The sequence below is a fragment of the Solea senegalensis genome, linkage group LG18, assembly GCF_019176455.1.
Source record: "Solea senegalensis isolate Sse05_10M linkage group LG18, IFAPA_SoseM_1, whole genome shotgun sequence".
NCBI classification, from domain to species: domain Eukaryota; kingdom Metazoa; phylum Chordata; class Actinopteri; order Pleuronectiformes; family Soleidae; genus Solea; species Solea senegalensis.
Genome location: NC_058041.1, coordinates 19,094,418 through 19,108,870, shown reverse-complemented (window position 1 = coordinate 19,108,870; position 14,453 = coordinate 19,094,418). Strand labels below are relative to the sequence as shown.

Below are 14,453 nucleotides of genomic sequence, written 5' to 3'. Positions count from 1 at the left end.
TTTTCTTTTTAAATTTCTTCATTAGCAAAAGTTGGCAAAGAAATTGCAGCTGTTACTCCTCTTTGGAATCACATGTGCAGGTGCTGATGATGCTGCTGCCTTCAAATGAGATTGTGTTTACTGTGTCTCGACAATTTGACAAATTTTCTACCGCTGTATCCTCCATGTGAGGCTTGCGGCAGGAGCTGGAGTCAATCCTAGCTGCCACAGGACAATAGGCGGGGTCACATTATGTTCACACTCCCACTCACACCGACGGTCCAAATAATCTAATCACCAAACTGCATATTTTTTGGAGGAGAGTACCTGGAAGAACCAGGAGAGAACCCACTCACACGGTGAGCAAACATGCAAACAAAGTTAAAGTGTTGACCGGAATCCGAACCGGTGACCTACTTGTTGTGAGACAACAATGCTAAACACTGCTCCGCTTCCAAAATTTTACAATAATTTAATAAAAATTGCTTGCTAAATTGGTAGCCTCTTTGGATTCTAACAGGAAAGTTCGGGCTGTATGAACGACAAAACCCTTAATCCACAACTCGGATCAGCACACTAGAAGACTACAGGGTCCAGTATTTTCAAACGTTTAATTCATATTTCATAAACACAGCAGATTGTTTTTGAACCTGAATGCACTTGTATGTAACAACTGTTTCTTTGATATTCTCACAACATTAATCTGCCTAAATGATCTCATCTAGTATTGTCAGTCTAATCTATTCCTCTGCCTTGAGAACACACTACTCCTAGATCCTAATCGTCCAGCTGGCAGAGACACGCTACGCCGCGGTTAATCCAGTGTTTCTGTGGCTTGTCGGAGGGCAGTTCAATGGACATGACATAGTTGGTGGAGTGTCCCGTCGTGGACAAGGTCCCTCTGCGAGCGCTAGTTTTGTAAACGGGACTGAGGTAGATGTTTTCATGCTTGAAGTTAGACATCTCTCCAGGACAAAGCTTGATGATGGGTAAAGTGTCAAAGAGTATCTTGGGGAAAGACTCTCCAATGAACATGGTCTCCCTGTCCCATCGTGCACCCTCCATGAAAAGGCCTCGGACGTAGGCCCCATCCGCAGGCTTCTCATCCATGCTGTGCTCTGCTTTGGTTACCTCAAATTCAAAACCAATGTAGTCTATAGGGATGGTGTACTTCCTCGCAAAGTTTTGAGACACTCCAGTGAGAAATGACTGGGTGAAGTAAAAGCCAGAAAGCCAGAAGACTACAGGCGGGCCGTGATCTATCCAGCTTTGTAGGAACTGCAGTCTGCCTAAAAGATCAGCCATGTAACTCCCCAATGGCTTGAGGGAGGGGTATGACTTGGCTGCCCACATCACAGGCACTTTGCCCACCAGCATGCTGTTGAATATACTCTCAAGTTCAGCAGACATAACAATGAGACCCTTTATAGCCTTTTTGATGTTCACCAAGCTGTCCCGCACCACTTCTGTGAGTCTGTTGAAACGGATTATCTCCTGCCTCAGAACAGTGTTCATCGATTCGTCATACATGACGGGGTATTTTTCTATCACCGCTTGAATGTCAAAGTCTGGTGGCAGCTTGGATAGGATGTCTTCAGAAAGCTCATCGACGATTTCCTGAGGAGACTTAGCACCGCCTCCCATCTGCCTGGGCATAGTTGACAACACTCCCTGCAAGAGCAGATTGGTTTCTTGATTGTCCTTTGTGATGTCAGCATTACTGTGAAGTCCAAACACACAAGGATCGGCACAAATGGGTAGATTTCGAATATATTCCACGTAGTTCTCATAGGGGCCATGAGCTGGGACGAAATACAAATCCCCCTCACACAGGTTGAAGCATTCCTTCTTAATTAGCTCCCAGTTGTAAAAGTTAGCTAGGAGGGAGAGCAGCAGTCGTCTGTCTTTGTCATCTGTCACCCTGCCTCCATAGTTGCATTCCCCTGTAAGGTAGGTGAGGGCTGCCAGTGGAACCTCTTCATACTCATCCAGGAACATTTGGATCTGCCTCATGCTGATCCTCAGGTCAGACTCATTGAACTCGTATGGAATATTCCAGCCCAGAGGTCCAAAGTTTCTCCTTTCTTGTACTAATGCATGGAAGAAGGTGAGTCCAAACAGAAGCTTTTGCCAAATGACTTGTTTTTTGGAGCTTACAAAGAACGTGGGGTCAGAGATGGGATGACTTTGGTAAGAGCCCATCAGGTTGGCTCTTATTCCTTTAGGAGGCTCATTGGTCATCTTCAGGCCATTCTGCAGGATACTAACTGGAAACTTGTCACACGGATAACTAGTTAACCATAACCTAAAGTTTGGGTGTGTGTTCTCTGGGGTGATGGTTACTTCACAGATCCTCTCCAAACTGGGCATCCAGCTGATGGCCAAATGGCAGTTCTGAAGTACCACCCATGTGCCCTCTTTGATGGCCTGATCAATCATTTCGCTTGCTATTGGTCCCTGTCCCTGCCCAAGGGAAATGGTTTGGGTCTTACCGCCCCCCATTTCCAGGTCATCAGCAAACCTCAGCAGACCTGCAGTTGGATCAGATCCAGGTGACAACACAAAGATAAGAGGAGAGCAGCAGTTTGAGTCTTTGTAGCTCCCTGCCAAGTCAAAAGAAGGGGGTTCAATGAAAGCCCTTCCCATATTATCTTGTATAAAATCCTGCACTGCTGGAACCAATTTATCTGGTCTGAAACATCTTATCACAATCATTCGACACATCCCCTCCAATTTATTCCATTGGTCGGGTAGCTGTGCTTTATGGGGGTGCCCTGAATCATAAAGCTTTTTCCATTCAGAGACATTGTCTCGAACATGTTCGAAGAGACCTTTCAGCTTTCCCAGACGAGACCCCATGACGATCTCAGACCAGCTTTTGTCAGACAGCCACTCCGGGCCAGGGTTAGGATGAGGGTTATCCAAAGCAACGCCACCTGTTAATAGGAAGCGCCAGACTTCGTCGTCAACCTTGCCCTTTCCCTGCATTATGCCCACAGTGAGAAGCAGGGAAAAGAGCAACTTATCCTTCTCAAAAAGTGAGCGACAGACATTTTTATAGATGCAGAGGGTAAAGTGTTCAACAATGTTGGCAATTCTTTCATCCACATCATCACTCTCTGTGCTCTCTGCAATTGAGTACAGGTAGAGGTGGATGAACCAGGTCAATGAGTATTGATACATGGGTTCAATGTTGGCCAGTGTTGAGATGCAGAAAAACAGGATGGAGGAGTGCTCTGCCACAGGACGGTAGCCCATACGAGTGTCATCAATCTCTTTCTCAGTGACGCTGGCAATTTTTTGCTTCTCAGTGATCTCCTCTGAGAGAACCTTGGAGGAAGACAAGATCTTAACTGCGTTTTCATCCTCCAGAATGTTCCCCTGAGATGAGGAGAGCACTTTCAGGATTTTATCCTCAATTTCCTTTAGCTGCTTGTTGTTGGCAGCACTCTCCAGAATTAGCTGGTTCTTCTTCTCTTCAAGCTCAGATCTCTCTTTGGCAACCACAAGTCCCAAAAGCTGATCCTGTAAGCCTTGTGGGGTGATCATAAAGTTCAGCAAACAGACTTTAGCAGCCACTTCTGGGAGATAGTGTGGGTTCCTCAGTCCAGTGGTTATGTAGAACTTAAAGTCATTGGAATATTCCACAATATTCTCACCAATTTTAATCAACTTCATTCCACCCTGTTTGTAGGTTTGCTTCAATAACACAGGATCAAGTACGGGATGAAGCTCCTCTCCAACATTCTCCAAAAGAACAGGGTTACCAAATGCAATGGAATTCTCCAATATCCTCACATAGTTGTCATCAGATTGTTTGATGACAGCAAGCTTATTTTCCTTCTCCATGTTCTTGATCCATTTGTTTGCTTGCCCCTGAGGGTCTATCATTAGGGGCCAGCGGCGGGAATTAAATGCAATGATACCATTGTCTGTTGAGAAGGAGTCCACCGGCAGACCTGCAATCTGCCATGCTCTGATGGCCACCTGGTTGCCCAGAGTGGTGATGAGGGTGAAGTCCTTGGAGCAAGGAATTTCTTTCTCTTGGCAAATTTTGTGCCATTCTTCCTGACACTCATTACGGAAGTCTACTGTAAATGCTCCAAGATAGGATACAGTTCCAGAAGAGAGAAGTATGTCACCTGTTAGGTTGGTGTATCTAACTTCTAGTAGATTTGCAGCCTCTGTCCACCTGCTTTTCTCCCCACCTAGTCCTCCAATCAGCTTCTCTGCCCTGTCCAGTTTTTGGGAACACAAATCAATATTGTTCTCCAAATTTTTCTTCTTTTCAATCATGGTGTCCAAATCATCGTTCAAGGTCTGTAGTCTGTCCTCTACTTCTTTTAGCTCACCTCTCTTCACAGCCAACATCTCCATCTGTGTCGCAAGCTCATCCTCAGCCTCCTTCAATTTCTCCTTCTTTGGGGCAACGACTTTGGCCACACGCTCATATACTTCCATAGCCCGCACCCATTTACAGAGACCCTCGCAAGCAGAGGACACATTTTTAATAACAGTGGGCTGGAAATCAGGGTTGTCAATATATTTATCTCTGATTTTTTTGATGAAAGCAGAAGGAATGTTGTCTTTGTCATATGTTTTGAGGCTTTCCAAAAACTTTTGGTCTGCCAGGAGTTTCTTTGAAGGGCCCCAGAACTCTTCAACCATCTTACCCGACCCACCAGGATCTGGTTTCTTCTCAGGTTTAATGCCTTTCATTATACAGATAGACTCCATGACTAGTTTGACTGGACCAGGTGGGTTCTTCATAGACTTAACTTCTGTAATATGAGCAGGTTTTAAGGTATCCAGGGCTGACAGTGCAGCATCCAGAGCAGGCATAGCTTCTGCCAAGTCTTGCTCACACTCTGACTTGATGACTTTAGCTGCTGCTGCTGCTTCGTTAGCCACTTTCTCATCGCCAGACACTACTAATTTCTTTGCATCAACTTCTTTTGTTTCTCCCTCTATCTTAAGCATCATCTGATCTGTCTCAGCAGAGGTTTGAATGAGATCTGGTTGCAATGCTGTCAGCTCCTCCTGCATTACTGTGACCTGGGATTCAGCAAATTCTAGTTTCTCAAGACCAACTATATAACGGTTCCTCGCAGTATCTACTTCATTCCTCTTTATATCGAGCAGAGTCTTATAGGTGAGGATGAGTTCAAGGTAGGAAGTGGGTGTGACATAGTTGTGTCTTCTTAATCTGGAGAAGAAAGACTGAGACATCTCCTTAACGCGTGTCTGGAAGTTCTTGCACATCTCCACCACCTCTTGTCTAATGTCACTCTCCATTTCCACATCTTCCAGGAACCGGTAGGCCACCATCTCAAGAGCATCAGTTGGCCACGCATGAAACCAGTCAATTGTGCAGCAGTTGATTAGGGATGGGAACATTCTAAGGCGGTTCCTAAATGCATCACCAATGGGACTCATGGCTAGCACTATATGAAGGTTGGCCTTCACTCGGTCAATAAAAAAATTGTACAAGGAAAGTGGACTAGGATCAATCTTTTTACCCTCCATACGTGCAATTCCCTGCACTTTCTCAAGGATCTCAACACGTTCTTCCATAGGAAAGATGTTTGGCACATCACCAGTGTTAAGCAGCATGTTGATGTCTTCCAACATGGCCTCATCTTTAATTTGGCTGTCATTGAACAAGAAAACTGAATGATGGCCTTCAATGCCTGACTTGAGCATCATCCGCTTCAGGTCATCTCGCCAGTCTGACATGCTGTAGGTTTTGGTCAGCTCTATCTGGAACAGTATGTACTCATTTATGAAGGTGCCCAACTTAGTGGCACTCTGACGCCCTGATCCACCAATGCCAACAAGTAAAAGGTGGCCATTCTCTTGTGTCAACACACGGCAAATACGTGAAATGTGCTCAATAGCAAACTTGAACAGAACAAGAGACATAGGTGTCTTGCTGCAACTGTTGTAGTCTTCCAGGTAGCTCTCCATCACTTCTTGCAATGTCTCCAGATTTGTGATTTCGTCATAGATCTTGTCACCATCACGATTAGAATAGTCACCAAAGAACAAGCTACGGATGCTGTCATCGCCAACATTGCCATCTTTGGTAAGGTGACTCAGGAGCTTTTCCATGCTCTTCTTGAAAAAGTTTGTGGTTTTGTCTTTGACAATGCCAAAGAAAGTCTCCTTGTCCTCTTCATCAATGAGTCGGTCATAGAAAACACGGTACACCTCATGGATCCACAGGCGGATCAGTTTTTCCTCATCCTTCATGTGAGTGTATGGAGCCAGGAGTACACCTCGTATCACTCGAGCAAAGTCTCGCAGATTGAAGATGTAGTGGGATTTAGATGGTGTGGGGAGGAAGCTGTCTATAGCATCCTTATAGACTGCCGTTGTTGCCTGGACCAGGATTTTTCCTAACCTCCCGAAAGAGCCATCAAAACCTTTGCTGAAGTGCCAGTCAGTGATGGAGCCAAAGATCATTGTCATTGTGTCGTCATCAAAGCAATCAATGAAGACGATGTTCAAGTGACGAGTGAATCGGCCTGTAACCTCGTTGCTCCCACCACCGGGGGGCCCTGATGCAGACATAAACAGCACATCTACTATGTTCAGTCTGGAAGTGTCCTTCTTGTCATACCAGTGTTGATGGTCAATCCATTGCCTTAGCAGTTCGATTGGGGGTTGGGCACCATAGATTTCTTTCGCTGGCATGTTCAGGTCATCAACAAAAACAATACATTTCTTTCCCACAGGTGGTCCAAACACCCCCTTTTTTCTTCGGTCCAGCTTTGACATGATGATATCTTGGGTTTGATTTGCTGAGGTGCGAGCTGAGAAGTTGATACAGTTTGGAGTATACCTCTCCTTTGGCAGCTTTTCCAAGAAACTCTTGTTGATAGCAGACTTTCCAGTTCCAGTGGGCCCCACAAATAGCATGGGAATTTCGTGTGACAGGTAGGTGCTGAGGAAAAACAACTGACGTGCCGTCTCCATGGTTGGAATGATGAGGTCTGACACATTGGCTTCAGCTGTAATGGCTTTCTCTTCCTTTGTGATTAAGTCAGTCCATACACTCCACTGCCCATTTCCATTTTTCTGGAAGTAGAAGTCAAAGACAGAGCCTTTCTCAGGGAAGAGGTTGTTCTTTTTCAGAGAAATACTTTTAGGGGGAGGGTGCTCATCATCCAGGCCCGTGATCAGGTTGCGGTAGAAGACATTAAACTTTTTTCGACTTTTCCCAGTGATAGTTCCACCGAGAGACCACACAGCTGAAAACAAAAACAGGCCCTGCAACCACATGGTTATCTGCTCGCTGGACATAGCTTGTTTGCCACCTGTTGCAGATGCAGTGATTTCATCCATCAGGCAAGTATACAGCTTCATAAGACTTTGGGCCAAGTGAATGGCAGATGTTTGAATAACAAATAGACATTGGTTCTCTATGAAATCTAGACATGGCTGAACTATCCAATCAAATAAGTCCACGATTAGCTCCCTTTGTTTACAACTCAGGCACTCAGGCAGTGTATTCATGTAAGAATCTCTGAGAGGAGTCCAGCCCAGCTGGTCAGGTTCCATGTATATCATTCCACAACGACTGACGGTAGCTGGAGAGGCTTGCTCCAGGTCAGCAGGTTCGAATATCAGACTCATCTTGGAACTCATTTGTATAATCTCACCACTCATTAGACATAGCTTCTTGTTGTCATCAAGCACAGTGTTCATGTTTTCAATCCAGACAGCATCAATGGGCCCATCAAAGATGATCCACTGTCGATAGTCTGAGGTGGACATAGCCTGATTTCTGTAGGTGGTGGCCAGTACACCATCAGACCATTCATGGCTGACGGGATCAAAGCAACCATACAGCTGACCCATGGTGATGGCCTTGGGATTGATGATGCTGTAGTTCACTGCAAACTCATCCATTTGTTTAGCATTGTAAAGATCTTTGAGAGCACCTGCAAGAACCTTATAAGAGCAAGTCTTTCCTCCAAGAGGGTCTCCTACTATCATAAAGCCGTGACGTACCAACATCATTTCATATACCTGAATAATTTTGCCAATAAACCATGTGACAGGCTGAAGGTTGTACGTTTCAATGTTGTCATTGAGAGCTTTGAGGAGGAGTTCATAGTCTGGTTTTGGAAGTACAACCCCAGGAAATAGATCAGAGATGATACCCTCAAACAGAGGCACATCCTGTGCCAGAAACTTGGCCATATTCACGTCCATTAGCGCCCTAAGCAACAGTACACTCTCATTCTCCTCTGGGTACTTTAACTTTAAATTCCCTGCTGCAGTCAACACAGACTTCACAGCTCTCATGCCATAATCATAGTGGTGCTGGGAGGACAGCTGCTCAGAGCACAAACGGTATGTGGCAACAATCTTCTGGGCAAGGCTGCGAGATTCAATGAAGCCCATAGAGTATAGTGAGATCTCTGCAATGAGTCCATAATCTGGAACCATCATAGCCACTGTTCGGAAAAGGGCTTTCAGGTTGTCAGGGAGTTCGGCTCTGCCTGCATAACCAGGGTTCATGGTGATGAAGACATTGCAAGTGGGGTTTAGTGACAGCTCAGTCCCTTCAAAAAGGAAGGTCTTCAGGTCCTTGGCAATGGCCTGTTGAATACAGAGGATCTGCTGGGCCACCACAGAGAGCACCTCCACCTCAATACGATTGAACTCATCAAAGCAGGCCCATGCTCCAGACTGAGCCAGCCCTTTGAAGAACTTACTCATGGCTTTGTAGTCCAGACCATCAGAGCAGTTAAAAACCACACACTGCTTAGCCAAAGCCTTTGCCAAATCTTTTGTGGTCTCAGTCTTGCCAGTTCCAGCAGGACCCTCTGGTGCTCCTCCTAAGTTTAGCTTCAAGGCCCCCATTAGAGTTCTATAACAGCGGTCTGTGAGTGGTGTGATGACCAGACGTGGGGAGTTTCCCAGATACTCATAGCCATATTTTACACAAGTAGTGATCATGCGTAGCATCACATCATTGTCCTCCCAAAAGTAACGCAGCTGAGAAATCCAAGCAAAGTCATTCAGCGAGGAGATGCCGTCCTCAGCTAGTTCTGTCACCACATCTCGAGCATGTACATCAATCACAATAAGAGCACCAAGGGTCATCCTTGCCCCGCCTCGGAGTTTCCCTCGCACCAGTTCCACAATATCAGCAATCTGTTCATTACTCTTATCAACATAGTTGGACAGGGTCTTGGTCTTGATGGCTTCAGACACTTCACTTGTCCAATAGATGGAGGAAGCACAGATGACAACTTGGCCTGGCCATTGCAACACCCACTCCTTTCTGTGCAACTCTGCATACTGAAGCACGCCTTGGTGGATAACATCTTGAACACTCCTGAGCATCAGATGCTCCACCTGCAGTAGCCACTTCTCCACCATACCTTTGGCATCTGCTGGAACAATCATTTCTGTCAAGGGTATAGTCTCGTTCTCAGAGCTAATCATGCCTGTGATCTCCAATTTCTTTGTGAATTCCAGTTTGGCAATGCCCTCAAAGCATTTCTTCAGGTGAGGCTGTACACACAGGGGGTCTTTGGTCTGAGACAGAATCTCCAACAGCTCATCGTTTGACAGAAAGAAGAACCTTGGGAAATACAGTCTCTTCTTTTCCAGGTAGGTATTGAGGCCTTTTTGGATATCATCTAGGAGCACATTGGACTCCTGCAGACGTTCCAGCATGTTGGGCTGATCTGTAGCCACCAGCACGTGTGTATCTTTAACAGCCCCTGCAATGATATTCTTATAGTAGCCGTCCACAATGGCAAACTTGCGTCCCTCCTCAGGCATCTGCGCAATGATGTCCTCAGAACTGAAGATGGGCTCGAGATAAAGCCAAGTGGCCTGACACGTCAGCATGGAGTCCAAGATGTCCTGCATGCTCACCAGCTTGTCTTCCCATTCCTTGCATTCACTCTCCATTGGCTTAATAAAAGGTGACGCTTTCATGGTCTGTGTTTTCATAATGTGGTCATCCAGTAGCAGCTGGATATCATCCACAGCTGATACAATTTTCATATTTGTATCTCTGTATTGACTGAAAGTGAAGTGGAGATCAGCCCATTCAGTTTTCATGTTGTTCAAGGTTTTTTCCAGGGAGAACTCCTTACTGGCTATTGCTCCAATGTCTTCCAGCTTATGAGTGTGCTCAGCTAGGCCTAGTTCCAACATGTCCTGTAGTGAGCTGTTAGCATCTGGTTTGACGTCAAAGCCCACAATGCCGCTAATCTCCTCCCAGTGATGGCTTTTGATACCGGGATTACAGATGGTAGTCAGGATGGGAAGGTACTTCTTGAACTGGCCTATTCTTTTTTTGAATGACTGGGACACACTTGAAGGCCCAACAAAATCAGAGAAGGTCTTGTTCAGTTTATGCATCGTCCTAAACATAACATCCAGCTCCTCAGAGATGCTCTCAGCATTCAGATTAAGGAAAGGACCGTTCATCCACACTGTGGAGTTGCTCTCAAAGTTAAATGCTGCGTTCCAGAGCTGTTCGTGTGGCTGTTTGTCAGCTAACATAACTTGCAGCATAGGGAATTGGCTCTGGTCCTTGTTCAGCAACTCCTGCTCCCTGTTGATTTCCTCGAGTTCAGTAACAGCAGCCTCAAGGTTGGCAGAGATTTCAGAGAGAACTTCCACATTATTTTTTATCTCGTCGAATTCCATCGATTCTTTCTTTTTAAAAGTATGAATCTCTTTATCCGTATCCTGCAGCTTCTTGTCAAAATCTTTAATCCTCTTTTGGAGCGTGTCCTCAACCCATTCTCTTAAGGTGGTCAGACGAGACTTGCTGTCATCAAGCTCAGTCAGGACTTGCCTGGGCCACTGGAAAACGTGCGAGTTCAGTGTTATGTCATTAGGTGACAGTGTGGCATGGTCCAGGAGGAAGATGAGACGGTCTCTTGCTTCATCCGTCTCCTCTTTCAGCCTATAAATGGTCGACTCAGTTGTCTCTTTAATGTATTTGCTGAGAAACACCACCTCCTCTGTGTTTTCTGGTTCTTTTCTGACAGTCCTTGTAATGTGTTCATATTTTTGACAGATCCCTTTGTTAAGCGTTCGGTTCTCTTCCACTTCAAACATTACAATCTTGTCTACGAGTCTTTCACAACGGTCACACAGGTCTTCATTTAGCTTGCTAGCATCCAGACAAAACATGGACAGAGGCACCATGGCAGGTAGCGAAGCGATCTCCTTCCACGTGTCGTTTATGCTTTCAATTTTGCTATTAAAATCTTCTAACATGTTCTCCTCGTCGAGGAACGCTGCTATCTCCTGCTTTGCTGTATTGTCCAGTAGATTGCTGTATTTCTGATAAACATTCAAATACTTCTTAGGTCCAACGGTGTTCTTGTTTAAAATGTCCTCAACTTTGTTTAGTAGGTCTGTGACCAAGTTTTCGTCAGGCCCCACCGTGCGAAGGTACAGGTGGTTGATATCGGGAAAGAGGGTGCACTCCACCCTCGGCAGTTTCTCAGCACTCTTAAGGATTTCCATGAAAGCTCTGTAAATAAGCTCCCAACATTCAGGGAAGCTTGGACAAAAGTTAATGCTGGGTTCATCGGCTTGCAGCTTAACCAACAGGACCTGAGTCTGAAAATACTTCATATAATCAAACACGTCTCCAAAGTCATTTCCCTCCTTGTGTATCGAGAAGAAAAACAGTAAGTCCTGTATCGACTCCATGACCAGGCTTCGGAGCTGCAACGACATGAGTGCAGCCACGCAGTTGAAGAATTCCTGCACGTGGACTAGAGCCATCTGCTCCTCCTCATTTACGAGGGGTAGCCACAGGTCATTGAAGTCGTCCAACAGTGTTGCACAATCAGGCAGCCATTTTTGGAGTAGCTCTTCTCTGGTGTTTTGGCACTGGACCTGGACAAACTCCTCAAACTCAGACGGCAGGAGGGGGAGGTTGGCAGAGTAAAGATCCTCAAGTCTGACAAATCTCAAAGCTGAGAAGCCTTTTAGCCAAACATCCCGCAGCATAATCATCACAGGGTTGACGGTGAAGAGATGCTGGCTTTGCCACATGAAGGCGCTCCTGTAATTTTCTGTCCAGGGCACAGGCGCACGAATCACACTCCTCGGGAAGGATTTAGGAATGTTGGATATCGACAGCCGCTGGCGTTCTGATGGGTCCATCAGAATGTAGTCCACAATGCTCTTCTTGAGGCTGTAGTAATAATCTCTGTTGACCTCCTCCTCCAAGAAAGCCTTAGCTCTCTGGACACTTTTAGCATTGTCGTCGGGAGGCAGGAGGGCCATGATGTCCATAACCTGCTCGCGTGACTGTGGAACCACCACTGAGTCGGGGACACCAGTGGTGACGTAGTACATGTACCTTTCGAGATCACTGTCATTGGGTACTGGCTCCATCTTTCTCTTCTTCTCCTCTTTACCTTGGATGATACCTATTTGCTCTGTCGGACTTAGCGGTCGTTCGCTGCGGATGGACTCACTGGGAGTGCGTTGGTGATTCAGCTCTTTGTAAGGAATTGCCACATTTGTTGCATTGGGGTGGAGGATGGGTGGGTATTTGCTGGTTTTCTTGACACTCTGGTAAAGATCTGAGGGTTCTTCACCCTCGGGCAAAGGAGGGGGGAAAGTGCGTTTTTTGCTCCGACTCATGTTGGAGGACGAGTCGTCAGTCTGCCTCTTCCGTTTCATCCTGCTCGGCTCAGTCGGGGACCGAAGACTGAATTTGAATTTGTTACGATGTTATCAACCTTTTCCGGTTTACTGGCAGTTGGTATCTGTGATTAAGCATTACCTCTGCCTTCCTACGCCGTAACTAGGAACGACGATGCCTTTGATGTGTTGGTGACATAACTATGATATCACACTTCCTGATGTTGATGTTGTTCAAAGGCAGAGAAATCTGTGTGCTCGATGTCACTGTGCGGTGACCCGTGAGTACAGTTCTGGTCACACCGAAAAAGGGTCCGTGTCAGTCTGCCGCTCAATACACGAGGACTTGATCTTATTCAGTTCCAGTTGTGGTGGCGATGAGATGTGCCCATGAGAAGGCAACACAGCTCCTAGCACAATTCTACAAATCTTTCTTTGTCCTCTTGAGGCCGTGTAACACTCAAGCAGGCACTAATTGGCACCTGTATCTTGCTGTTCCCCAACAAAGCCAACCAGAGAGCGAGTCACAGGACTTCCTACGTTGAGTACATGCCACCACCCGCCTAGCTTGCTAAGTAGCTGTTAGGAATGGTTTATTAGGAAGTGAAAAGTCCGTTTTAGAACTACCAAGGTCACACGAGCGAGCTATGTGCTAACTGGCTAAACCTGGAAGCCTCTGTTGAATGTTGTGAGAAATTGAGTCATGAATACCGTACTGTAAATCTACCGTACAGTGTAATAAAGTAATGCATTTATCATGTACTACAACTGCAGTACCCGTTTAATATGTGCCTGTTTTTTTGATGGGACAAACTGTCGGATGTTCTGTTCAGTGTTTATGCTAACACATCAACATTTACCTAATATAAATAATCAAGTCAGTGGTTATGACCGCACAAGGATTTCCATTTTGCTACTGTGAACAAGTATTTATTCATAGTTGTGAAAAAGCAAGCAAAATTGGAAGTGTGAGGGGCTCATGAAAATAGGGAAATAAACGCTTTCATTAGGTGATTTTTTTGTTTTAAACGAAAGTTGACAAACATGTTAAACATGTCGGGACGATCCAAAAAGTCAATGAGGACATTGTGGTAAGTAATCTTGGGTTGAACGGCCATTTTATAAATTTTATTTTTGCTCTTTTCTTCTCCATAATTGTTTGAATTTTCTGACACAAACTCGGACAAAATACGCCGCATGACTAAGATCCATCTGAACTGTTACTAACGTGTGATCGCGTCAATGTTTTGTTCAAAAACAAAGCATGCAAGCCAAGTGTCGATAACACGGTTTTCATTTAAACTTAAAAAATTCAAGTTATCAAGTTACATAAATGTATATTTTGTACATGTTTTTTAAGTTCAGGACGTTTGGCAAATTTGTAAAAATTGTTGATGTCATTATTGTTCAATAAAAATTTACAACTTTTATAAGATGTCAAGAAAATTGATATTGAAATTCTGTGGCTGACTCCGTTTTTTTGGCCCTATATTTTACAGATTCAATATATTTGTTAAACCCACATTTTAAGTCTGCACCAGCACTGTAAAAAAGAGAAGTTGTTTAAACTTATTGTGCATTTTTATTCTCAGAAACTGATAAATTACATTAAAATTAAATGTTGAAATGTAAATTAAATTAAATTCATCCAAAAGGCGTTTTTAATATTTTAGTTTGTAAAATCATTTTTTATTGCACCAGCACTGTAACACTGTAAAAAAGTGTTTAAACTTTAGTTTAAACACTAAAAAAAAATTAGTAACCACGCTTTCATACAATTGTCAGTTGGTTGAGTGATACCAACTTGTGATTACAAACTTTTTTAC

The 14,453-nt window shown here is 44.8% G+C and overlaps 1 protein-coding gene across 1 annotated transcript; it reads right to left on the bottom strand.

Annotated features, from left to right (window-relative positions):
* Positions 1 to 723: 723 nt before the first annotated feature.
* LOC122758822 (dynein axonemal heavy chain 3-like) lies at positions 724 to 12,666 on the bottom strand. Its single transcript, XM_044013155.1, has one exon. It carries the CDS (start codon positions 12,664 to 12,666, stop codon positions 757 to 759), a length of 11,910 nt encoding a protein of 3,969 aa, XP_043869090.1. The 3' UTR covers positions 724 to 756.
* Positions 12,667 to 14,453: the final 1,787 nt, after the last annotated feature.

What these genes read in the sequence shown, in the direction of transcription:
- LOC122758822 (XM_044013155.1), bottom strand. Translation starts at nt 12,666, where the DNA reads ATGAAACGGAAGAGGCAGACTGACGACTCGTCCTCCAACATGAGTCGG.